Source organism: Serinus canaria, chromosome 4 (genome assembly GCF_022539315.1).
Source record: "Serinus canaria isolate serCan28SL12 chromosome 4, serCan2020, whole genome shotgun sequence".
Lineage (NCBI taxonomy): Eukaryota > Metazoa > Chordata > Aves > Passeriformes > Fringillidae > Serinus > Serinus canaria.
Window position 1 is genome coordinate 32859708 of NC_066317.1, and position 27516 is coordinate 32887223.

At 36.9% G+C, this 27516-nt stretch overlaps 1 protein-coding gene across 2 annotated transcripts in view; it reads left to right on the forward strand.

Annotated features, from left to right (window-relative positions):
* The window catches only part of KLHL2 (kelch like family member 2), a 53280-nt gene that overhangs the window by 3663 nt on the left and 22101 nt on the right, over window positions 1-27516 (forward strand). Inside the window, exons 3-4 of one of the 2 annotated variants that reach the window (XM_030239022.2) lie at window positions 3726-3832; window positions 8403-8524. In XM_030239022.2, the coding sequence (XP_030094882.1) occupies window positions 3726-3832; window positions 8403-8524 (229 nt within the window). The remainder of the gene's footprint in view (window positions 1-3725; window positions 3833-8402; window positions 8525-27516) is intronic. The other variant, XM_018926658.3, reaches the window with a different exon arrangement.

The following is a 27516-nucleotide window of genomic DNA, read 5'->3' on the forward strand; positions in this document are numbered from 1 at the left end:
TTCTTAGTTATCATTTGCTTGTGCCCTGGGAGAAATTGATGAACTCCCAAATTGAATGTTGAAAGTAACTTTCCTCAATAAAGTTTTGTAAGACTTTGAGGGTAATACCATCAGTTTCAGTGAAACTGGGAGGCTGGTGCTGATGGTGTTCTTAGCATCCATATTGATTTATGTTTTACATGTGAGTAGGTGAAGTGATGTTGAAAACTGTGACAGCTGGTAATTAGAGCTCACAACTGAGCTCTGGAAATCAGGACTCACAGCTATCACTGATAGTATTTTAGTGCTATAACGTACAGCAACAATGGAGAAATTAAATAAATAAAAGTACTTCTCTAGAAGAGACACTTCTGGAGGCTGTGAAAATCCTGTAGTTCTTTGTTATTTCCCATATAAAATAAAAAATTGGAGAGGCTTCACTGGAAAGAAACACAACCACTGATACCCATTTTAAGTATGCCTCTGCCTTTGGCCTTTGCTATTCCATATAGGTAAATCTTTAAAACTGAGTGCTGGATAGACTGACACTTGCTGCTTCACCTAATTTATGTCCTTGGCTTTTTCAAGTGTCCCAGTAACCAGATGCAGTGTCTCAAGGAGTGTAACAGAGCTTGGCTAGAGCCAGTAGCAATGACTTCCTAAGGATGAGCAAGAGTTTGCATGGAGGAAGTTTCCCAGAGTTAATCTTAACAATAGTTTTGGAATCTAGAAATCTTACCTGCATTTTGCTGGGTTTCAAGTAAAAGATTCACAGTCTTCCAGCAGAGTGCATTTTTAAAGCCCATGGATTATTTTCAGAATATACTTTAGTTTCCATGGTTACCTAAATTCAAATTGCTGTAGAAGCAATTTGAGCAATTTTGCCTTGCATGTATAAATACTTAAAGTTTGAACAGGAGCTGTGCCATATAACCTTAACTATTTGCCATTTAATAAGGTAAAGCAACAATATTTACAATTTAAGCTGAGTACAGCTTTTAAGGTGGTAAGTGGTAATTAAATAAAATTATAAACGTTTCTAGTTGCATTCATTTGTTTGAAATAGTAAACAGAAAATCTTAAAAATGTTTCAGACTTCATTGCTCTAAAGAAAATGTAATATTAATCCAGTAGTTTATTTTTTTTATTTAGAAACAACTTTAAAAATGTAGTGAATCTCAGTGCTTTTCATTAATGTAGCACAAACAGGTATTTGCCAGGAAGTGAATAGCTAGTGAAAAAGTAATTTATTTAAGCATCTAAATATATTTGGTTTTGAATGCTTAAGTCTCTGTGTTTATGTAAACTTCTGGCTGCTGTCAGGTTGTCTGGCTCTAGTAGCTTGTTAATGAGTTTTTATGTGCCTTCAAATTTTGACAAATTTTGGCAATTTTGTCCTTTGTATTTTTTGTCATTTCATTGCTCAGCATCACCTCAACACTGAGTAGAAAGCTCATTAGGAAAACTAATTAGTTCTTGACATGTGACAAAATTACACTCTGATGCCTATCTTTTCACTTTATTATAATTTGCTTTTATCACAAAGGAATTTGATGTCACCTATATTTATCAAAATACTCGTTCTTACAAACAAGACTTTACCATAACCTTTTGAAGAAGGGGGTAATGAAAACTTTCTTTGTATGAACCAATGAAGAATAGCCTGCAAGCTGGTAAACAGTTGCTCAGTTATTAAATACATACTTGCTTAACCCCCTTGTTATCATTTTCCATACCATGATGGTATATCCCCCACAATTCTGTTCATTCAGTCACTCTATATAAGCAAATTGGTACAATACCACTTGAGAACATAACCTTTTCTAGAATAAATTGATGTGCCCTCATGAAATGAAGGTGCTGAATTGCTGTGGAAGCCACAAGATGCTTGCAGCAGAGTACATGATGAAGTTTCTAAGCTCATTTCTTCAGTAGTTTCTCTAGCTTGTCAGCTCTGTAGTAACTCAGAGCATATTCATTCACCTGTTGCAGTTCCAGACTAGAGGTGTTACTATGTCTATGCACGTGCAATGTAATTAGTAACCCTAGTTGTGCATTGATGTAATCTGTTGCTTCTGGCTTCGTTGTTATCTTTAGTATTTCTGTGCAACTAAATATAAAACTTTTTGTTTCTCTTGTCAGGATAAGTGCAGGTGTCTGATAAAGCTGGGTATCTGGTGCCCTTTTATGTGTAACTTTCTGTTTCCATTTTTTATAATAAACGTAAAGGTTGTTTCAAGATCCTCTGAATTGTGTGTTTAGTCTGGTACAGTCATTATGTTGTACATATTATTTGATAATAATGATATTGCCAGCTAAATTAATGAGATTTACATAGTTGCTGCAGCTGTTAAGCATTGAAAGCAGAAAGATAATTGTCAGGATTGCAATATGGCCCCAAAGGTTAGTTGTGGACACCAAAATTTTTGGTGTGTGACCTCTGCAAACCACCTTACTTGAGTCTGGGTTCATAAATTTGGATAATTGCAGAACTGAGAGATCACAGAGTTTTCTTTTGGACTGAGGTGAGTATCTGAGCAGTTTGGCTGAGAGCTCTAGTTCTGTCCAAGCAAAATGCCTCTGCTCACCTGTCTTTTCTACAACTCAGCGTGGTAGTTGCAAACTATCTAGAAATCTTTATTATGTATTCAGGAATGGTAAAAAAATTATCTTTTTGAAGGTACTGAGACTAGAAATCACTAGATTGGTGTACAGCTCTAGCTCCATCCCTAAGGAATATGTTCTGTTAAGTCATACTTTTCCCTTTTCCCTCTGTTACTCTGGGTCTGAGTTTTGTGGATTCCCTACTACCTCCACAGGGACAGTGCTAGCATGAACAGGAAAGAAGAGGTGACTGTAACCCTTAGTTAGATGCTGTGAAGTTGCAGCCTTTTCATGTTGTGGTGTGTTTTCTTTCTTTCTTTTTTTTTTCCCTCTCCTTTTTCAGTCTAGAAAATTGGATTATAAGGAGTACACGTGTTATGGATTTAAGTGGAGGAGGTGCAGCCAATAGCTGTGTTAGAAACACCTGTGTTAGGAATAGTAAATGAGATGTTACTGTATTGTAACTGGACAGGGAGGAAATATGTTCCAGTCACAAAGGACAAGAATGCAATTGCATGTAATGAAGATACAAAGTCAGTCAAGATACAAAGTTAACCATAATAAATTCTAAACTGCTCGGACTGGAAAAAATAATCGCTATTGTGTGCATGGGCTGAATATGAAAAATGCTTGGAAAAAAGTGAATATAGAGAAGATTGAGTGGGGGGTTTGTACAATTAAGTAGGCATAAGTTTCCAGTTTAATGTGATACAGGCACCTCAGCTGAAATTTGGATTCTTTGTTGTCTGTAAAGCCTTGTTTCTTATGTAATTTTTTTTTTAGTGCTTGTATATATTAAATTCTGGTTTTTCTGTCATAGTTGTTCAAAGGGGTCCAGACTTCCAGAGAGAATGTTTATAAATTCGGCTGATACAAAGTATGGTTATTCAATGCAGAAAACTTCAGTGCAATGAATAACAATTCAGTTGTTTGATTTTTAAACAGTTTTGTGTACCCAAGCCCCATCCGTAATCTGATTGAGTAACAGCCATGTGGTTGTGTAACACATTTAAAAACAATGCTTCATCAACATTGTCTGCCTCCTTTGATGGCATGGGAAAAGAAATTGTGTGTGATATCATATATACTTTTCTGTTGTAGTTCACTTATGTGAAATTGCCTTCTCTGATATTTCTAAATAGTCAAAACTTGCTGTGTGATGTGACGATAGTAGCTGAAGACATGGAAATTGCAGCGCATAGAGTTGTGTTAGCCGCCTGCAGCCCCTACTTCCATGCCATGTTTACAGGTACCAAATGTTTCAATACTTACTATGTTGTAATCCAGTCTAACTGTATAAAGAATAAAATTTTATGACTTTTGCTTTTTAGGATCTAATTTGATTTTTAGATAAGCCAATAAGAACATTTGGGATTCTTAATGATTTTTTTTTTTTTTTGCAGACTAAGGACATACCGTAGCCTTTGTTAGCATGATGAAAAAAAGTCTCCTTAATTAAAAAACAAATTAGATGTTAAGTAAGCCAGTGATAGTCAAGTTATTATAACCTTTAAGTCTCTAGTAATCTCACTTGTCCAAAAGAAGGTTAAAATAACTTTCACGTGAATTTTGGAGTAAATTATGTCCTCTAACAACTTGTGCTTCTTCAGCCCATGAATGCTCTAGGCTGTTAGTAGATATGAAAGCTTTCTGTGGCTTTGGCAGCCTATAGCTGGAGTGCATGTTTCAGTATTTTTAGGGTAATTCTCCATGACATATGTACTCTGCATCATTGCCACTACTTTTCTGTACAGGCTTAATTCTACTTCTGCTCACTCCATGCTGGCCAAGTGAGTGCTCTGCTTTACTGCTAGAGCAGGAATGCTGAGGGCTTAGCTTGTAAGGCTAAGAAAGGTTCAGGTTCATAGGAGCCTCCAGCTGAAATTCCTGTGCTGTGGGTTTAATTCCATCCTGGTTATAAATCAATTTGAAATAATGTGAAATTCAGTGCCAGAGTAAGAATGCTACTAAATGCATGTTAAAATTAGCTTCTGAGGTTTTGTCTGTTCCTCCTCAAATCTTGTGCCAGCTTTGTAGTTAATGTCAACTGTCTGAAATTAAAAGACTTCTCTGTAATGCATTGCTTCTGACCACCAGCTCAGATGGAGGTAGAAATATACTCTTGGCCTGCCCATATGCAAACAGATTGGTGTTTTAATAATTTTAATTGTATGCAACAAAATGGATGAAATTTGAAATACTGTTGTGTTCTGGGGGAGCAGCTGATCATTCTTGATTTTATAGGGAAATATTTTGCTGTATTCAAGGCCAGAAGTGAAGTAACTTCTACAAGTATGCTTTAAAGTTGCTTGTAAAATTAAATATCTCTTCCTCAAGCAGTTCTTTAAGCTTGCATTTGTGGTTGAGGCAAACATTGTGGGTGACTGATAAATTCTTTCTTCATTTTTACTGCTGTCTATAAAATTAGAATTAAAAAAGCTGCTTCTACACTTCATTTTTATCACCTTAGTAGCAGAGAAATGCAAGCTTCTTATGTTAGTTCTGTATTAAAGACTAACTGTTGTTGACTGTCACATTGCAAATACTCTTTGCTCAGCATATAGTTTTTTATTATGTCTTCTGCGATTAAGATATTTCTGCTTGCCCTGACTGCCCTTTCTGTGAAGAAGTTTATTACCCATTCAGAGTGCCAGTGCAGCAGTGTCTGTAGCTGCTCTCCAGATGGAATTACTGAAAGCTTCTCTTCCCTTTAAACTTTTTTTGCTTGTTTTATGTTTTTAAATGTAGGCGTTCTTTACCCCCAGTGGTGCAGGAGGTGGGAACACACACTTGAGTAATGGGTGTGAAGTGTTTAACTAATATATCTGTGGTAAGGTTTGTGTAGTTGGTGAGCCAAATAGGTGGGAGCTTAAATAGAATTCAGCTGTGGCTTTAAGAGTTCTCAGCAGATTTTTTACTAGGCTTATAGGTTGCTTACAGCACGGCCCAGCTGTGGTATTGGTGCATTTCAGCCATTCCCCACACAAAAATTCCTGAATTTCATTGTGATGGTTCTCTCCATGAAGCTGGAATCCACACTTCTTAGGTGGATTTTTATTCTCATCCAGTAATCTGCAAGTTCAAATAAGCAAATTTGATCCCTTAACCAGCCACAAGCAAAGGGAGAAGTATCTTCTATCCAGAATAAAACACAGACTGAAAAGACAGTGGAAAAAAATTAATTGCACTCTTATGCTTTAGGGTTACTTCTTGATTAGAAATTAGAAGCTTATATTTAAACATGAGTTTGCAGGTTGATTCCATCATTCTCTGAGTCATTAAATATTACTGCAGTGCAGGCTGGGATGTGTCATTAACTGGGTTCAAACTCTCTGCCTGGTTTTTGATTTTTGGGTTTTTTTTTTTCTTTTTCCTCATTTGTACATGTAATGATAGCCTTAATAATTATCAGGAAAGAAAACTTTACTGTCTTTTCAAGTTACAAAATATAGTAAGTTAGTAACAATTATCTAATGAGGAGATGGGGGAAGAGAGTCCCTGCTATTTAATCTATATTAATAGGAATAGTTATTTTGTCTTATACAGTGGAATTATTTAGAAATATAATTTTAATCTACTTAAATGTTTAGAGAAATTGATTATAAAACATGAGAGAAGGGACTCTTCAGTGACTGTAAGGCCTGACTTCAGACAAGGGTGACCTGGGTTTAATTTTCTTTTCTACAATGGCAGTTATCCTTAGGAATTTACCTGCTCTCTTCACTTCCATTCTTCATTTCTAAAATTCTTGGGTAAAAAGAAGAAAAAGGCCTTCTTTGCATTACTTTATGAGGAGACATGTAAACTTTTTATAGAGCCCCTTTGTGTCTTTGTAGCCCCTTAGTATCTTCAACTCTGCTGGTGCTTTGTTACTGCTACTTGGGAGACTGGATCAGCTCAGTGCTTTCTTTCTGTTCATGACATGCTTTCCTGTCACTAAGAACTCTGTGGAGTCATGGTGGTGCTGCTTCCCACCAGTAAAGAAACTGAGTTCTTCCTCAGGTTGAGTTCTAGACTGAGACTGCCTGCTGTGTGCATCTCTCTATGGTTTCCTCTCTATGATCTATCAAACAGGTATGGGTTGATCTAGAATGGTAGTAAGATTGCATGTCTGGTTCACGTGAAAGTTGGAAGCAAGTATTTTTGGGGTTATTTTGGTTGGGTGTTTTGTTGCTGTTTGGGTGTGGGGTGTTTTGTGGTTTTTTGTTTGGTTTTTTTTCTTGTTCAGAGTTTATTATTTTTATATTCTGGGCTTGGTTTTTAAACAGAGAAGGTGCCTATCCATGACTCTAAAAGCCTTGACACAAAAATCTGAAAACAAATCTAATGTGCTTGCAGAATATCAAAATCTGCTCTCCCACACACACAATTTTCCCAGAGGACCACCTCCACAGCAGCTTGCATAATAAATAAGTTGCAGCTTACATGCTCTGAAGATCAATAGGTTTAATCTGTGTCAAACTAGAAGTAGGAACTTGGAATACAGGGCCCTGCAGGGAACGTGCTGCAGTCATCCTTCAAAGGTGTAGGGGAATGTTTCAGAAGTGCAGGTGAAAGGAAAAAGTTCTGTGGGAGCTGGATTTTGCTGGTTTTTATGTCTTTTGAACTTCCTGCCACTTAAAGGGTTGATTTGCAATGCCATTCTCTACCCTTCAGCTCAAAAAATGGTATGGTACCATGAATAGTGGTGACAGATTTGTCAGTGATGGTCTCTTTACTGAAAGCACTGGGTAAAATGCATTGTTTGACACTAACCCTAGAGACCAGAAGGTACAAGCAAGGAAAATGTGTATGACTTCATAAGAAAATATCAGCAATGGTTAGCATGCTCTTGTTCACTTCTCCATCTTGTCTGCTTTTCTTGTTGTATACATTAAATTTATTATATCACCAATACCCTTATCTCTAGATGTCTATGCCTAAGAGAATGAAATTATATCTGACATAGAAGAAGAAACTCATGTATTCTGAGATTCTGATATACTCTTCCAAAGTGAAATTTTATATCTCTTCCAGCATCACTTTTGTAGTTCATGTTTTGTTTCTCAGTAAAAGTCAGTGCAAGAGGGTTTAAAGGTCTGAGATGACCCTATCTGGAAGTCATGAGGAAGGTTATAGTCATTACTTCAAAATATAGTTGGATAATTATTTCAGCCATAGAGAAAATATTGCACTTTGAGAAACAGCATATTTTGGAAGGTGGAAGATATTTTGCAGACCTTTCTATGAAGATGGGTTGTGGCATATGGCCAACATGTCAGCCTCCACAAAATGAGATCCAACAAGTTTTCCCTTGCTTACCGTTTTATCTTAGCTTGAGCTGTTAAACTGGAGCTGAAAAAAAAGGTGAAATTGCTTAGGGAATAATAAGTAGGCAAACAAAGAAATATATATGTTAATTCTTCTGTGGGGATATAACTTTTCTTATTTAAATAAATTTACTCCAGACTGTGCTTGATATGCTCCTTCAATTAAGAAGTTAATAAAGCTAGAGTATTTTAATATCTAACTTTCCCAGCAAAGTGTTTTTGTATGCATTTGAAGTGTCATATTTAGGTCTGAAACCAATATTTTCCAGATACTGTACACTGGAAAAAATAGGTCACTGCACTAAAAGTATTAACCCAGGTAGCATTTGCATGATAACAAAATCTTCCTTCCACCCTGGAGGAAGGAAGGAAAGGAAGAAATTAAATTATTAGTGTTGAAGTTTTTCTACTATCACAACTGTTCTTACACAAAATTTCTGCTGCTGTTAAACTTCTACATTCATGCTGTATTTCTGTCTTATTTACTTGGCTAATAAACTGTGTTTCTAGGTGAGATGAGTGAAAGCAGAGCAAAAAAAGTTCGAATAAAGGAAGTTGATGGCTGGACTCTAAGGATGCTTATTGATTATATTTACACTGCTGAAATTCAAGTTACAGAAGAAAATGTGCAGGTAAGGCTAAGAATATTTTCTGCAATAAATGAGATGCAATGTGCAGAGTCATTTATTTTGTCATTGTGGTTCAACTCCAACATGGGAAATCTCATCTGTAAACTGGAATGCTTTCAGACCTTGTGCTTGCATAGCAAGTTGTCATGCTGCTTAAATTCTGGGTTGAATTCAAAGACAATTCAAATAAATGAAGAGTTAGTTGACTTTAGTGGTCTTTGCAACCAAATCTTATGTAATGCAATAAAATAGATGGTCTACTTTGCCTAAAGTTAATGCTGTCAGCCACCTCAGTACCACCTCTAATATTTAAGTGAAATTTACATAAATAAAGTAGATTTATTCCTTAATGTGAAGCAATGTTGTCCCATTAAGCTGTCCTATTTATCTTTTTCCCTGTTAGCCTGCACGATAAAGTACTTTTTCCTGCTCAATCTCTCTAACTTGCCAGTGATCAGCTGTGCAGAAATGTTTAGCTACCACTTTTTTTTTTTATTATTAAATCAACTAATATCTATCATGAAGGTTTTGTCCATCCCACACAGAGTTAATAAGTTTTTCCCATTGGCTGTACCTTAAGATGAAGCTTCAATTAGAATAAAACAAATACTAGCTTAGAAAACATAGCTTCCTGCATTTAATATTTTCTAAATGGAGGTGGACTTAAGATGGACAAAGTAGATATTCTTTCCAGTATCTTTTGAGATTTGTTCTAGAGGTTTGATAAGTTTCAAACTAGTTGCATAAGGGGTGATACATTTGAATCTTATGTTTTCTTTGTACTGCTGTGCTCTTCTTTCTATTCTTGGCCAATGACAAATAACTGGTTATTAGCAGTTATTTTGCTGCTTTAGCAGGGTGCAAAACCATGTTGCTGTATTTGTCATTGAAAACTTCTGTTGCAATTATGTATTCTGAAATTAATTGCTTTTACTGGTCATCAGGCTGAAATTAATAGCATTTTATTGGCTGCTGAATCCAATGGGGACACTGCTTATTTTAGCCATGCTTGACTGAATACTTCCTTAAATGAGAAATGCTACCAGCAAAATATCCTGCTACTAAGACTTCCATATCTTAGGTCATAAGTCATTTAATTCTGCAAGACTAATTTCTTGTCTTTATTAATGACTTATTTCTTAAGAATCTTCCTTTTTAAGGAATTGTTCTGGTCTAATGACGAATGTGCATAGTGAAAAAAAAAGACTGAAATTCTGTTGTATTTTACCAATCTGGTGGTTGCCCAAATCTCTGTATTGCTGTGGAAGATCTTCAGCAAATCCAGAGCTGTCAGAGATTCCCTAACAAACCTCTTGCTGCTTGATAATTCTGGCTTTTCATCCTTAAAGTAGAGGGTTCTGTCTTGCTGACAGAACTTGATGGCCCTAATCTTGTACATTCAATCTGTAGTATTGGAGGGGACTTAACAGGCAGTCCTACTGTATTTTGGCTGTGGGTCCTGCCTAGGAGGAGGCATTATCACCTGTCCTTGGCAATGCTGACTCTTCCATGTTAATAGAGAGGAAAAGCATTACATTTCTTCCTCATACAGGAGTCTTTGAAGGCCAGAAAACCACGGGTTTAAATGCTCATGAGTCTGATAGGACTTTAATTTTCATGGCTTCAGGTTATCTGTCTAAAGATAGATATCTGATGATGCTGGGGATTTATACTTTAGTATAAATAATATGGCTTGGTGAGTGATATTACAAGTTCGTTGTTACTTGAGTATTGAGAAGAAAGTCAGGCTTCTAAGTTGGGTTTTGGTTTTTTTCCAATATAATTGCACTTTAATGTTGATGGTGAATATACTTGTGATATGACTGTATTGTATGTAAATTTACTTTGTCACTTTCATCCTTTTTACGTTGTTATTACGAGATAAGTAGAGTTTATTTGCATTACAGCAGAAATAAACACTGCAGATAAAAATAAATATGCTGATGCAAATTCTTTTCCTTATGCTTGAAAACCAAGATGGGAAAATTGTTACTGTGACTTTCTGGAAACTAGAAACCTAGTGCAGATTGTCAGGCCTTAGTTAAAAATGTGTTCTCTCCATTAGCGTGTTGCATGCAATTGAGATTAATTCTAGCTCTCAATTTCTTGTCTATATGACCTAGAAGATATTGTGAAATTTTGGTAGTTGTTAGAAATTTATCTTGTAGGAATACAGAAGTGTGAAAACCTAAGATGCCATTTTATGTCTGGATTAATGTGTTGAACTGGAGAGTCAGCTTCTAGTTAGCTGCTTGGGATTCTTAATGAAATGCTTGGTGGTATTTCAAGTGTATCATTCAATCTCTTCAGGTTATACATAGTAAGAATGGGTATTGAATTAATTTCTAATATGTGATACAATGTTTGAAGAGGGTGTGCAAGCTTCATGTTTAAGTAATGTAGAATTGCTAAGTAGTTCTTGGTATTAAAATAGCTGCATTGTATATCTATGAAAACTAATTATAAAAGAATACATAATCATAGCCCAGCTCATTGGTCTTTCTCAAGGGGCAGGTTAACTCTGAGCTTCTTCTTTTCTTAGAATCTTACTTGATCTAGATGTGGACAGAAGAGTGCTTCCTGACTGTGCCTTTGCAGCTTGTCAGTGAGAGCTGTCCATTTTTTTCTCGCCGCTCTCCTGTTCTAACTTATGTATATTTTTGAGCAGGTGTGGAAGTAGAAAAATTAGGTGTAAGTCTGTGATTGAGGAGAAAACCACATTCATTTAGCCCATAAACTATCAACACGGGAGGCCCTCATCACTGGATGTTATTGCTACATTAGTTAAATACAAAAGAACATTTGTTCTTTTCTTCAGTTCTTGGTTCAGTAGGTTCCCCCCAGCCTGCAACAATAAGACAGCTGGTATGTGAATGTGTACGTTCTTTTAGTGTTTGTCCTTCATTTAGAACAAGTGATTTTATAATTCATCCCTAGTGGCACTAACTTTGCATAACGCCATACCAGTGTTTCTGCTGTATTTACATATTAAGTCATATTTTTCTGCATTCTTAACTCTTTGCTTTTCCCTTTTTCTTTTTAAAGGAATGAAATTTAATGTCAGACTTGGTGCAATATCTCATTCTTCATATTTTAAGAAGGGAATATCCGAGTTAATGTTTTCAGAAGGCAAATCAACTTTTTCCTTATCAAATTTTTTTGATATCCATATAGGTATTAACTACATGCAGTGCACAATGTGGGAGAGTTGGTTACTATAAGAAGCTCATGCGTGAGTAACTCTCCCACGCTATGTGAATGCACTGCAGCCCCTTTTTAGTCAGCTGTACACCTTGGGCCTCTCCTGAGCACTAATACATTGGAGGAGAAATTCCTGCAGTTGTTGGTGGGCTGTGGATTTGTCATGGACTTTAGAGACCAGCTTGATACAGGCTGAGTAGAATGTGATTTGTATAAACACAAGTACATGACTGGGTTCCTTTCTGATTGCTTGCCACAGGTGTCTGTTCCTTTAATTGTGTTTATAGAACTATTTGCTGGACTGTTTTATAAAGCAGATCACTGAACTCAAAAAAACATCTGACAGCATAACACTCTGTATCTCCACTTCCTCCCTACATGGGTCTTTGGGGGACTTTTGAGTTGTTCTTAACTTGGATCACAGCCCTGTCAGTTGTTTTCACCCAAAACTTGGGCTTAGTGTATTGAAGTGTAGGAACATACACCAGTGTTGGGAGTAAATGTTTCTCTGCAGCTTGGGGCGAGCATTACAGGTAGCTTCACTTTGCTGCTACTGCTTTCTTGCTTTTGGACAAGGTGAGTGCATGAGAGATAGTAGTAGAGAAAATCACAAAAAAATTGTATTTTTACAATTGTATAACTCAGTCCTAGCATATTTTTTCCTTTTAAGAATTTTGTTAGGTACAACAAACATGAAGTCCAGAATCTTTAATAGGATCATACAAGAAGTATCATTTTTTCTGCTGATTTTCTGAAATTATTCAGGAACAATGTTTGCATAGTAATAAGCATATTATGAACAGTAATATGTATGGTTTTTTTTTTTGTAACTCTTACTGTTCATGCAGATTGCCATAAAAAGTACAACGGAGATGCTTCTATTTGTATGGTGTCATTGGGTGTGGGCATAAGAGCTGACAGCACATTTGATTTAAGGTGCTGTCAAAACAAGGTCCAAAAAAGCAGCTGATTTCCCCAAGAAATCCTCAAAAAAGAAGATCCTAATGTTGTCCCAGCTATTTACTAAGGTAGATATTCTACAGTACCATGTTTGGTAGTATGGGCTTTGACTATTCCTGCTGCACATCATCACCTCTAGCTGATCAGTGTTGCAGGATTGTTGAAATCCTGAAAAACCTCAAGCTTGAAAATGAGCCTGTGCCTCACACCAAAACCCAGAGAAGTCCCACAGTTTAGGAAAACAGATGTATTCTTTTTAAGATGGTCAGCTTCTGAGTTATATTTGTGGTGTGACCCACAAGGATTGGGTCGTGCCATAAATTGGACTGAGGGTATGTTAAAGGAGCACGAAGAAGAGGGAATGTGATGTTACAGGGAATAGCATAAAAGGTAATTGCTGCTGAGCTCAGTGAAGTGAAACAGTGACTGAATGTATCTAGTCTTGGCAGAACATATTTAATCTAACAATGTAAACTGGATAGTCATCCTTAGGTGGTTTATTCCAGTTGCTTTAATAGTTTTTCTAGTTCAAAAGGTAGGTAGTACCTGACTTAAATGTTTCTGGTCTATATTAGGCTAATTAATAGTACTTCCTTCTGCCGTCTTGTAAAGCAACTTGTTGCTGTTTTGCTGCAATAATCTCATGTACTGAATGACTGTTCCTATTCATATACTTTATGATTTTTAACCTAAAAAAAAAAAATTAGACTGTTATTTGGAGACAGTAGTTTCTAAATCTTTTACCATTCTTCTGTTCTGCTCTTCTAGACTCTTTGCATTTTACCTATATCTACATATTTAACATGCATTGGCCAAACTCATCCATTAAGGCCTTGTTACTACAGACAAGAGTGAAGCTATTATCTTGTGAATAAAAAATACAATGTTTGATTCTTTATGTCATTGATTTTCTAATAGTCAGTATATGTTTGTGCTGGTAGAGAGAGTAAGAATGAGAACATGAAAGTAGTCGTACAGTGGGAGAAAGAAATTGTAGCACCTTTTCATTTGGGTAAAAGCCATTTTGAGGAATTTGTTGTTTTAAGAATTCGTGTTTATTAGCATAATACTTCTAATGAACCAAAACTACAACCAGTGGAAGTCATTATCTGATTTAAGAGCAGTAGCAAGTTTTTCAGTAAGTTTAGTGGGCAAGACTTCAGGTTCACACCAGGAATTGTCTGTTACGAAGAGATGCTGTTTCCAGAATACAACCACATGTTAATGTTGCTTTTAATAAAAAAATGTTAAAAGAAATTAAGTATTTTCATTTTGATAAATGTTTAATTATATTTTAAAATTGACCAATAACAGAAAAAAATAACACTGAAAATCTTGTAAAATTATATCTGGTTTAGAGGTAGAAGGGTAGGAGAGAAGCAAGATATGTACAAGTAATTTTAAAACTCAAAGAAAAATGTAGAAGAGAGCATTGCACAAAATAGAATGCAAAATAATGAACAGTATAGACTTGTGTTTGTTGAGGAGGACAAAAACCCCTAACAAATCAGCAAGGAGTAGATATTAATTTCAATAAAATGTAGTAGAACTATATATGATCAATAAGATGAAGTCCAATAAGGTCTGCATTTACTTGCATTTACTGTGCCTGATCTTCACTGGATACTAATTTAAAGGTAAAAATGAAATTTTGTGCAGCATGAAACATTCCTTATTTGCTCTTCTGCTAAGCACTAGAATAAAATCAGAAAAAAGTATTCAGAATAAACTGTTGTATTGTACTTAGAATTGGTGTGCTTATGATGAAACCCATGCAGTTTTATGTGGGTAGGATGTGAAATAATTTGTTTAGGGGCTACAAGTTTGTTCTGAAACTTGTATTACCAGAATGTCAGATTTAGTAATGGAGTTGTTTTTTTCCCCACATGTGTGTCTCATGATAGTCTCAGATTCTTTCCTACAGTGCTCTTTCTACTAAGGGTCAGGTACACCAGTTCATAGGAGTTTTAATTTAAAAGAGAGTTCAGGATCATGATTCATTTTAACACCTTACTGTTGCACATCAACTGAACAGTAGTAGCTAGTTGTGTGTGCTTTTAGCTTGAAGAAAATACAGAATGACTTAAAATAAACCAGTTTGTAAGACTGATCTCTTTACTTAATATTTGCCACAGTCTTTGAGTATATACATGATCAAATTGATAGAGTTTATATTCTGGTAATCTTCAGAGCCATACCAACTTTGTGTCTCAGCTGAGAGTCAAAATACTCCTAGTAATATTGTGGTACTTTTTAAGCTTTATCCTTGAAAACAAGTGTTTTGTGTCTATGAGCATGTGACTAAAGTGTCTTTACATGAGTTAACTCATATACTATGATGTGTGAAGAGCATAAAGCATGTGTTTTGGAACTAGTTTTGCTTTAGATATCTAACTTGGAATGTTTTTCAGGAGTCTGTGAGCCTGCCAATAAAGTATACCTTCAAACACCACAGAACTTCTCTTTTCCCTTATTGGATCACAAAGATGTCCCCCCCTTTCAAAGGGGTACATTTTCTTTGTTAATTGGGGTAGATTTTTTCCTTTTTAGAATCCAAGGCTAACTTTGCAAAGGTTCTTTACAAATGTGTGATTAGGCATTGTAAGAGGAGGGAGTTGAATTCAGTGCTTGAACAGAGACATGCATTCTGTGGCCTGGAAGTGTGCCTGCTGCTGTGTAAGTGGGTGGAAGAGATAAAAGAAATATTTATTCAACTGAACTGAATCCTGTGAAGCTTTTACTGAATCTTATAATGCAGTAGGTTCTGTTTCAAATATAAAATACATATTTTATATAAGAAACTGGTTTGAGAGAAGGTAATGCTGAAATTGCTTCTATAGGAATTGGCTGTTTTCCTTCAGAGAACCTAAGAGATGTGTGGAAAAAAATGCCACACTTAGAAACCTAAAAGGGGCAGGAAGGGAATGTCTGATCTTGATGCATTGACAGATGTGCCTCTAGCCATCTCTTCCTTAAAAAGCTTTTGGTAATCAGGGAAAGCTTAAATAGAAGTATATCTTGAGAAGAGTGGGTGCTGGCAGGCTGGGTCTAGGCAATTACATCCCTACTGGTCATGATTAATGCCTTGCATGCCACCAAGAGACCACTTAATACAGGTCCAGTATGTCCCCAGTTGTGCACTCTACTGAAATGCAGGGCTCCTAAAGAAGAGTTTATTCTAAATTAGCAGCAGTTTCAAACAGATGATGATGTTCTAGACAGTGCAGTTTGGTGATGACAGCAGGGGTCATGATAGCAGTTTTTGTAGCTAGAAGCAGTCACAGCATTCTAGCAGATAAAAGTAACTTAATAAAACTGTTGCTGCTGTACCACAGGCTAATCAGGTTAGCATCCCTGAAGTTTGCTGACTGGTTTCATAAAGGCCTTTTAGTTGCTTGCATTTGCCTCTATTTACTAACCAGAGTTTCCTGATAAAGCATTTAAAAATCATCCCTATAGTATTTATTAATTGAGTAGAATTAATTGAGTAGAAGGCTGTCATTGTGGCTGTCCCTGTCCTGTCCCTACTGATTCTTTGTGCAGAGTTCCTCTTGCATCTCCACAGTGCCTAGACAGTCACTCCATCTTGGCTTAGCTTCCAAAGTCTTTCCTGCAGTACCTGGCTGTTACATGTTAGGGGCTGGAGACAGGGTTTTGGACCATGTGAGGATTCCTCTGAGCTGATTTATTGCTAAAGTCTGCATGCTTCTAAAGAAGAATGCAGTCAGGTCAGATAATACCAATCCAATTGAAGATAGCAGCAATACTTATTTTGTTGTGGGTTTTTTTTTTTCCCTTTCTAGAGATAATTTTTTTGAAGTAAATGAGTGTAAGTTGTTTCTTTTACTGTTCCTAAAAAAGTGAAACAATATTGCACTGATTTCCCTGTCAATAGCCACGGTAGATTCTTTCAAAAAATGAAAATAGCTTTGACTTTACATTAAAGTTTGTTGATAGCATCTTTTGAGGTGAAATCTGTGAATTTGTTTCCTGTGACTTAAATTTAATTTTCCAGCAATCCTCAGCAAAATATCCCAGTACAGCACATGTTCTTTTAGACAGACTGGTAGGCCAAATCTTCATTAAAACTGTACAGCTGTCTTTTAAGCTGTTCATATAGTTTTATTTTTCTGAGCTGATACTGAATTCTGATTCCCAAATAATCTCTTATAAAATTTTGGACAGATTTGGCTTCCTGCCTTCAATATATCATGAGTAAGGTGCTAACTATTGAGCCCTGAGGTGACAGGTTACAATCCTGCTTGTTTCTGAGATAATTAAAGTATTTGTCATGGGCTTTGGTTCCCTTATCTTCCATATCCTGGCTTTTTCCAGACTCAGATCAATCTTTAAACCACCATATTTCCACCATCATATTTCATTTCCATCACTTTTTGCATTGCCTTCATGAAAACCTAAAATGTTCTGTCCATAAAGTCACTTCTTTCTTTCTTAATATGTTTCAGGCAACTGCACAAGTTCTTGAAAATATTTTCTTTTTCAAAAAATGTTTTATGTAATCAACCTATTAGAGTGTCAAAAACTATTTGATGGTTGGTGGTCTTATTTTCCTGACACAGATATTATTAAAGCTTTAGGAGGAGATGGAGTTCTTTATTGGATCATCTTATAGAGCCTTAAAAATAAACAAGCCTTTGGCCTTTCTGCTCATCTCCATTTTGGCTGCTGTGGCATAGATACTAAATTATGAAAGCTTTGGCAAAGTTTGGAGTTGTATTCAGAGTCATTCAGGTTAAAATGCTTTATGAAACTGGCTCATCCTAATGAGTTTATGATTGAAATAGGATTAACTGATGTTTTTAAATTCTGATGTGTGTTGAAACTACATGGTAATCCAAACTTTCACTTTTATTCTTTTATGACAGTACAGTTCTAATAATATTAGGGGCTTGCTGACACTGCAGAGAGATACTTAAATCCAAGCTGACATGAGTTTCATTGCAAACCCTATTCATAGAAACATGTTTAGGTCTTACTGGGCAAGAACTTGATGCTGGACTAAACAGCCTTATAATGTGCTCTTTGGTTGTGTGCTGAAAGACAACCACTGTGTTTTGCTATTGTGTGTATTTTATACTTAAGGCTTCAAGCAACCATCTGGTTACCTCCTTTTGACCTATTTTTATATTTATGACAACAGCTTTGAGGATTTTAATAATATAAGGAGCTGGAGGAGAGACAGTGGCACACTCCTTGAATTTATATGCATTGTAAGACATGTCAGGCAACAGTAAATGATCTCATTTTTTCCACTGAAATAATCCTAGTAGGCATTCTTTATTTGCTTATATGTGCCTGCTTGTCAGGAGAATGAGTGTAGGAGGGAAGGCAAAAGAGGAGCGTGATCTCTTTACAGGCGTATTTTATTACAAATATAAGCTTCGTTAATTTGCACTTGAAATGAATAAGCTTCACCTAAGAGCTGCTGACCAAAATACTAAGCAAACAGCTTTGCTGGAAAATTTAATATTTTCTTCTCTGGCAATTTTTAAATGCATTTAAACTGTATTTTTCTCTATTTTTTTTTTCATAACATACCTTTTGTGATTTTAGTTCTTAAATATTAGTGCAAAGTAGAACTGCCTGGTTTTTGGGGGCACATTATTATTCAGCGCACTGCAGAATCGCTACAGTTGCTGTATTGTCACTCCCCTGTGTTTGTTTTTATCTGAGGATCTGGGTTTTTGATGTGGCTGAAGATGTGTTCCAAAACCTCACGCTTTTTTTGATAGATGTTTGATGCTCTCTTAAAGGATTTCCGTTTCTGATCTGGCTTGCTTGGTGCTATGTGACAGGAGGAAATCACACTGTGTGCTCAGTGTGAGGAAAGCATTAAGGTTGCTGAAACTGGTAGCCTGATAACAACTAGGTGGCTGCAGCTCTGCATCTCCAAGCTCCAGCCTGGCAGTGAGGCTGAGCATGCCTTTGCAGTAGGGGCATGCACAATCACATGTGTACAGTGCACACTGCCAGCCCCACTGATCAGTGCAGGCAGAAACACTCACCTGGTGTCTCCATCCTCTCTTGAGCTGGGCTGTCTTCCTAAAGAGTCTCTTGGACATGTCTATTCAATATCTTTTGTATTGTTAAGACAAACTTATTGAATAAATACAATCCATACTACTTCATTTAGGGATAAATTCTTTCCCGTGTCCTCCCCTGGATTATAGAGGATAGTGAAGTCCATAAGGTAAGTAGCAAAAGGAGTCTTCAGAGAAAGCAATTGCTGTGTCTGTACAGCTGTAGCTGTGGTTAAGGCAGAGGGAAAAATGGTGGCAGGACCACTAGAACCAGGAGAAGCAGATGTGGCACAGATATGGCAAATACTCTCTCCTGAGGTATTCACATTTTTATGTTCCTGCTTTTTTTTTTTTTTTCTTTCCCTTCTGCAGATATCTTACTGCTATTTCTCTCTGTCCTCCAAATGATGTTTTTTAATTTTTTTGGCCATCTGAATGAACTTTTTTCAAAAAGAAAATTGAGTAGGCAGAAAGGTATGAGCCTTGTAAGTATGAAAAGATGAACCTGAATGGACATTTGAGCTGTTATACACTGGCTTGTATGTGCCAAAGAGAAATACGTAAGGGAGAAACAGAACTGAGAATGAGCACCAGAGAGAAAATTAATCTAAAATGTGGATCAAAAGGTATGAGGAGTGAATTAAGATGGTCCCAAGACTGTAAAAGACTCTCTTGGACTATCAAGTGCCAGTGTGTGTAGGAGGCAGAGAGTCATACTTTTTCCAGAGAGAGACTGTTGTCTTGTGGACTGAATCACAGATTTCCTCTGTCTTAAAATCTCTGTACCTTCAGAAGATGTTTGGGTGTTCTGGTTTTTTGTGTTTTGGTTTTGATTTGGTTTTTTTTTGTTGTTTTTTTTTTTCCCTGGTGGGAGGGAGAATGTGGGTTGAGGTTTATGAAACCATTTGTTTCTGCTTATTTGGAAGAGACTTGTGGGCAAAGGCGGTGAAGAGGCTTGTAGCTTGGCTATGTCAGCATGGTCTAAGCAAGAGCCAAGGAATGAATCAGAAACTCTTGGAGGAGGTGATGGGGTGAGAGAGAAGTGGGGTTGAGGCAGGAGTGTGTTACAGAAGAGATCCTGATCTGTAATCCTGCACTTCAGAAGCATGTGATTCTGATTACTGTGGGAGGTGAATGGGAAGTCACCAAGGGATTTAAACAGGCATGTTTAATTTAAATGATAAAAAGAATAAAACACTTTTACTCAGCACTTCAGCTCTAAATATAACATCTATTCATTTCCTGCATATTGTTTCTTAAATGAGTGATTTAGGAGAGCGTGTGGGCTGTCAGAGCCATGCACGAGAAAGGTGCCAAAAACCAATTGAGGTAGAAAGTCCCAGTTACGCCAACAGACTGTACAAGGTGCATCCTCTTACATATCAAGGATAGGCTTAGAGAGAGGGTCAAAAGATGAAGTGCAAAAGCAAATGAATAAAAACATCCAATCACTAGAGCAAATAGGATTTTATAGACATATTTGTAAAAATAGTCCTTGCATACCCACAGAAAAGAAACTTTTGAAGTGAGGTGGCTGAGACTGTATGAAAATGTTATGTTCTGATGCTGGCCATTCCTTGGAATTTCAGCTCATGTTTTAGTAAATCACAATGTCATTAGTGATCCTGAGCATTATAGAGATTATCAAGGATTTGGTTTTTGTTAGTGGCAGGTGAGATAAGGAAAGTTCTAACTTCTGATATGTTTCAGAATTTATTCCTGTGCATAGCTACTAAAAACCTCCTGTAATTCTTAGAGTGGTCCAGAAATAACCATATCAAAGGCTTTTGAAAGTCAAGTTAGTTATAGTCCCTCCTAAATTGTCACATGATGAGCAATAAATAGATCAAAAATCCCTAGGGAGGAAAGGAACAAATAGGAATAAATAGTTGGGTTTTGCTGTATCAAGGTGATTGTAATGTGTCACAGGCTTCCAAAGGACCTATTTCCTTTTGTTTTGGAAAGCAGGTAGCAAAATATGTAGGTGATGAACTGGTTTAAGTATTTTTTCCAAGATCAGACAAAAATAGAAAATCTCACTGCTTTCTAGCTAAGCTAGATGTCAGGCTATCATGATCACAGACCAAAATTAATGTTGGAAAGTGTAAAGTAATGCACGGAGAGAAAAAAAATGGAATTACTCCTACATATTGCTATGTTTTACATTAACAGCTTTTCCTAGTATAGAATAACATACTGAAGTCACCTTAGAAAAACTTCTGCTATTGTAAAGTAGTGTCTTTAAAACGAAGCATAAAAAATGGCACAGCAGTATCTGTATGCCACTGTAGAAATCTGCATTATCACCTGGAACACTGCTGGATAGTCTAAAATATGACAGGAATAGCATGCTTTGGGGAAAGCCTTAAAGCCATTAAAGGCATGGAAAAGCTATCATTTGAGAGAGGAAGGGAACTCAGGCCTTTTCTAGGTTGACTGTGAGTTGACTAAAATAGGACTCTTATTTTTCTTCCGGTGTCTATTTGTTTCAAAGACTCTACATACACTTGTAAAGGGTAAAAGCGTGAGTTACTAATGTATGCTGAAAGATGACAAGCTTTTCTTTAGAATACCTAAAGAGAAGTGCACAAAACATGGATGTACATCCGTAGTATGCTTAAGGTGAGTGCCTAAATTAATAGAACATTGCTGCAAAATGCATGAGTGCAGCTGCCTAGGGTACCCAAGGTGAGCAGTGCTGCTTTCTAGCTATGCTGGTTGGTTTGAAAATAATTTCCTGTGAACCCTGGAAATGATACCTGTGTTACCATTAGATAGGCAGTGTTTCAAAGCATAAGCAAAGATTAGATAGCTGGTATTTTTACCTCTTAAGGCTTACCTCTCTAGTTATGAGGTCCAGATCTGGGATGAGTTGACCTGTTCTAATGTTCTCTATCCTAGGTTTCCTTTTCCCCTTTTCCTCAGAAGAGGGGAAGACAGGGGAAGAGATAGTGCTGGTGGAAGCAGAGCAGTGCTGTGAAGCTTCATTTCAGGGTTTAACCACATACTGGGGAAAGATGGAGAACATAACAGATTCTGTCTCAAACCAGATGCCAAAATTGCTTCCAGTGTGACCCAGAGTGGAGGAGATCCTTAGCTGGTTGTAACAGAGCTAGACAAAACTGTTCTAACAAAGGCAAAAATGTTGCCATTTCCTTCTGTAGAAGGAAACTGAGATTTCTCTTTTTTTCTCGTGCAGTTGACTAGGGAGAAGTGTTGGTTTTTCTTTTTAGAAGGCCTGGATTTTACCTATTATATAAACATTCTTCTGGAAAACTGTGAAATTCTAGACTAGACTGGAAGATATTTTTAACATTTTGTTTTATGGTCCACCTGGGATTGGGATTCCATTGAGCAGAATTACAGCAACAAACCCTAAGTATGGTGTGACCTAAAAGAGTTTACAGACTTGAGTAGACTATTTGTCAGGAGAATTTGTGGCTGCCTCATCCCTGAAAGTGTTTAAGGCTGGGTTGGATGGGGCTCTGTGCAATTGGGTCTAATAGAAGGTGTCCCTGCCATTAGCAGGGAGTTTGGAACTAGGTGATCTTAAACCCTTTCAACCCAGACCATTATATAATTTTTTAAAAAAGAAAAAAAAGGAAAAAAGAAAGAGTATCAGATATGATGACCATTGGGTAGATCAGAAGTAATTAGTACTGACATCACAAGTTGTGTGATCCCAAAACCTGATGCCTTTATCTTGCCTTGCTAGGATGTGGTTGCCCTTTAGCTAAACATTAATAATGGAGGTGTGTAAACTGCCTTCTCAGACCAACAGTTTGTACTACTCCTCTGAGTCTTTAAAATCATCCTACTGCTAGGGAGAGCTCGAGATGCTTCTAGTCAAGTTGGATGAAAGGAGCTACTTTAGTCTCAGGTACAGCTTTTACTGTAGGCATCCATGTCTCTATTTCTTTGTATGACCATAAAGCTACCTGTGGCAAAACCTGAAAAGTAGCCCTTAACAACTTAAAGGCAGAGGTCATTTGCTCAAATGAATGCATGTGTGCCTGTCCACCTCCCTGTAAAATTCAAGGTGCTTATTATGAGTAAATTAAAGTCACTTAAAGAGACTCCACGTTGACCTCTATTACCTGCAGGTAGGTTCAGGACATGCAAGATGAAAGCTGCATAAAGGCTTTCTTGAAAATGTTTCTGTTTTCTTGATATTGATTGTGCTTTAAATTGTGAAATGTATGTACTAAACATGCATCTGCAAAGAAAAATCAAATGGGATACTGTCGATGCTATTTACTTTGGGAATTTTGGCTCTACATACCTGAATTTTTAAAGCACAACATCTAGATTAAAGCATTTATGAAATTTGTCCCTAAGCCTAATGCTTTTTTTTCCGAGGAAATCCTCTGTGACATTTCTAGAATATAATTATGGTCTGTTGTAGGAAACTGAATGATAAGTAAAAGATTATCTTAATAAACTACAAAAACATAATTATGGTAAAAGCTTGAAGTAATCAAATGTGTTTTGAGTCCACTGAAGGACCATTTACTGCATATTAGATGTTAATCTTGACATAATTTTTGCATTGAAGATAAGCACCATGCACAGAAATAATTTCTACTTCATGCTATTTTTGTTATCCTTAGTTCTTGGCTTTGTATTTCTTTAAGACTTGGTAGTATATGTCTTCTGTACCAGAGAATGAAATAACAGAGCAAGCAAATGTTCACGGTCTACTATCCCAGTTATGCTGCTGTTTCTTTTCCTGCCCAGGTGTAGGATTTTGCAAATGGCCTTTCAAGCCCTCTCTTTTAAATTGCCAGAAAATGCTCAGTTATACTAGGAGAACAAACCTTGTTTGTCACAAGTCAGTCTGTAACATACAAAAAATGCCAGCAAACCAACAATTCCTTCCCCTCTCCCCACCTCATCAGAGGTTTTTCATACACTTCAGGAAACAGCAAATGAACATTTTTAGTTTTTTGTCAACCCTTTGCATCTTCAGTTTTAGGCAATCCTTTGAAAACGATTCTATCGTAGCAATCTTTGGTGTAGCCGAAGTGATTGTTTGTGTCCGTGGGGTGTGGGCTGAGGCTGCTCTGGTGCTGGAGGCTGAGTTGCTGCAGTTCAGTGCCATGGCAGAGGCTCTCTGAAAGCTCAGAGCACCAGCTGATGCAGCGATTCTTTATGTGGGTCAGCCTTTACAGGAAGAAAGCAAACCATGCAGTGCGAGTTATGTTATCCTGCCTACTTAATCTTTTCAGCTTCTTCTAATCCTTCTGCAGGGTAGCTGTGTATATGATCTGACTGCATAGCACTTCTGGTGCTGTAATTAAAGAACAAATTGTCCAGTTCCTGAATGACACAATATCAGAAGTAGCTTTGTTCAGACTCGAGTTAGTCTTGTTTAAATTATGCTGTCCCTAAGAAAATATGATGGTGTTTTTATGCAGCTGTGTAATCTTCTAAACACTGAATTAATTAAAGTATGATGAAGGATTCTGAGCTTTCATTTTAGATTACTTACTATACACTATACACTTAAATTCAGTGGCCAAACTTCAAATCAAGAACTTTGTTCCTAAAAAATAAAAATATCTGCAATTTTTTTCACTGAAAGAAAAATCTGAAACTTTACCTAAAATTTTTTTAGGTTCATTATGTTTTACTCCAAGTGAGAGAAATTTTCGTTTCTGTTGCCAGTATGTGTTAAGAGAAGAAAAGGATATGAAAGGTGAAGCTTCTGCCTATTAACAAAAATAACCATCAGACCAGGAAATCAATCTGTCTCTCTTGTGTGAAAGCCAAAATGTACTTTCATGTGGTGGTTAAGGCACTGTTCTATAGGAGAAGATGTAGGAGAACCCTGAAGCCAAGCAAGACTGCATGGTTCTCCCTTGTAGCCTAGATGGATATCATTCATTATAGTGTATTACTTAAATATGTGACTCTTCTGTAATTTCTTTTGCTTCATGAATCTTGTTTCTGCACTTCAGCAACCACCAACTGGATCCCAAATCCCTCCCAAAACTTCCACAACTACCCCTTTCAAAAAACCCCAAGGAAACAACAGAAAACCCACCTCTGTACCTAATATTTTTATTAATAATTAGTAGTTCATTCAGACTAATCTTTTAAGGTGCTGTCTCTTCAAAAGCTGCTTTTTGTGCAAATGACTTCCTATCAATTGCATGTCATTAACTGAAGTGGACTCTTAAGTACAGATTAGGATGCAAGTTAAAAAGCAGATATGTAAAACACTTACTTCTTCCTTATCCTTCATTTTAATCTGTCACACTGATTTCCAAGCTGGGAGCTGCTCAGTAATTTTTAGATCGTGTCAATAATTTAAAATACTACATTTTTATGATTATTCAGTCATTTTCTACTGAAGTGATGCTCTACCGATTTGTATCTAGTACAAGGGGAATGTGAGGGAATGGGACTGTTTCGTGATCTGATTCCCTCCTGTGATGCTATGAAACTGCCACCTGCACCTGATTTTTATTTGCATAGGGCTCATTAAGCTCAAGGAAAAATTAATACATCCATGTCTTCATTGTGCAATAGCCTTGAGGATGTTAGGATATCCAGGAGGTATTCTTCATAGGCTTCATGACATCATGTTCTAAACTTGCAGCTCATGCACGTCTTTAATTCCAGTGCAGCCTCTTATTTTTGTATTTTAACACTGGAACACCGTGCTTAACATGCACATGTTGTTCATACAGAAATTCAAGCAGGGCTGAATTTTCCAAAATTGAAACTTCCACATTTTATCCCACAGATGCCTTAAAATATTTGCGTCTATTTTAGTGGTTTTGTATGCATACTCCCAAATAGCATAATTTCAATGCTGTGCTGAATGATTTCACTAGAATTTAGATTACACTTCGGTTACAAACCACAGTTTTAATTACAGCACAGATGCATGTAGATGAGAATAAAAAAATAAGATCATTTGGGTTATATTTAACCACTATGTTAATTTCCTTCTTCCCATATGCTATGATAATGTAAACAGCAAATGAAGGAGCTTAGTTTGCTGAAATGGTTATTTAAAACTTAAATGTTAAACCTTAATCTATTTCCTCAAGATTTTCTTTATTACAGGCATTAACATAACTGCTGTTGTCTCAAATTTATTTCATTTTAATATTGTAACTGAAAATAGGCAATATCTGTGATTAGTGAGGAGGTAACTTGCTCTTCTGTGAGCTTCTATGTTGTATTGTAGTATGTTTGGATTCTTATGTATCTGATTTCCTCTGTTAGTATCTTTCCTAATGTCTCAGATCTCTTTTCTTTCCTCTCCATGGAATAAAGTATGGAATTTTTCTATTTTAGACAGCACATTATTCAATTCTCTTGGCATACACTGCTCTGATTTTTATTGGCTTATTTGCTTGAAATATGCTTCAGTGTTCTGAGAAATTTTGGGTTTATGTTGTGGGATCTTGTTTTCAAAACCTGCAATGTGATCTGTCACTATTTTCCTATTGACATTATACTGATCTTAATCTGGTTTTGAATTTGAGCAAATATTCCTGGCAGAAATTTGAAGATGATCACAAGAAATTTGAAAGCAGTAGAGAAGAAAATATTGTCTTAAGCATCTTCATATGTCAGGTATCACAATATGGTCTGTCTAGGGGAACCCCATGGTGCAAAAGGAATGCAAAGAGGACAGCTTGGATGGATATAAAATTACTGGATCAAATTGATGTAAATTAGCAGGCAGAAAGCTTTAATCAATTTAAATTTTACTTTTAATTGAGCTTTTTGAAAGCCTTTTGAGAGGCCTGTTCCCTGAATTTTTAGTATCTCCCAGGAATGGAGATTCTGCAGCTGGTTGGGACAACCTGTTCTGTTGCTTAATCAGCCTCACTTAAAAAATACCCAACAAAACACAACACAAAGCAGAAAAAGCAACCTAACTTATTTTTTTTCCAGTCAGATTTTCCTATGTTCATACTTTTCCTTGCCCTATGGCTATGCATCTTCAAGAACAGTTTAGCTCACTCTTCTCTACCCTCACAGTAGCTGTGGACTGTAATAAGGTCTCCCTTTTTTTCTTTTATGGCTGCACAAACTCAGTTTTCTTAGCTTTTCCTTGTAATATCTCATGCTCCAGCCCTCTGATCATCCTGGTGACTCCTTCCACTGGACTTGTTCTCCCATTCTCAACTAGCAGGGCAGCCACTGAATCCTTGTGTGTTCAAGAAGTGGTACCAGTCAAGGGCTGTGCCTGTCAGGTCATCTAGCAGCCCTCAGGTGGGATGAACACCCTTGTCTGGTATGGAGGCACTCCAGGGCAGCTGCTCTGACCAGCTTCTTCTGGATAGTCCTTGAGGGGCCTTTAACGGTTGCCATGAAATTTGCTGTTTTGAAGATACTTGGTACTACATAGTGTTATGTTTTGATTTAGTAGAGACACACTGCAATATGCTGAAATCACAACACAAGAGTGACACAGCACTTGAAATAAACATTTGGATCACTATGCCAAAGTGATTCCCATTACTGATCTACATATGCGCACTGTGAGGATGGAGGGCATCTCCAGTTCACCAGGAAGGAATATGTGGGCTAAAGCCCTCTCAAGCCTATGGCTCTCTTGAGAGCTCCTTGTGCTGCTGTTTCAGTTTTACACTTTTTGTGGGACTGAGCCGTGTCACATACCTACTTCTCCCTCTGCTGGCCTGGCTTTGCTGGGGGACACCTTACATGCTAGTAATTATTTTAGAAAAGGCTGTTTGCATAACCTGATGACTTCCTGGTACAGCCATATACTTAAAGGAAAAGTCACCCTCCAGTTCCTTTTATATG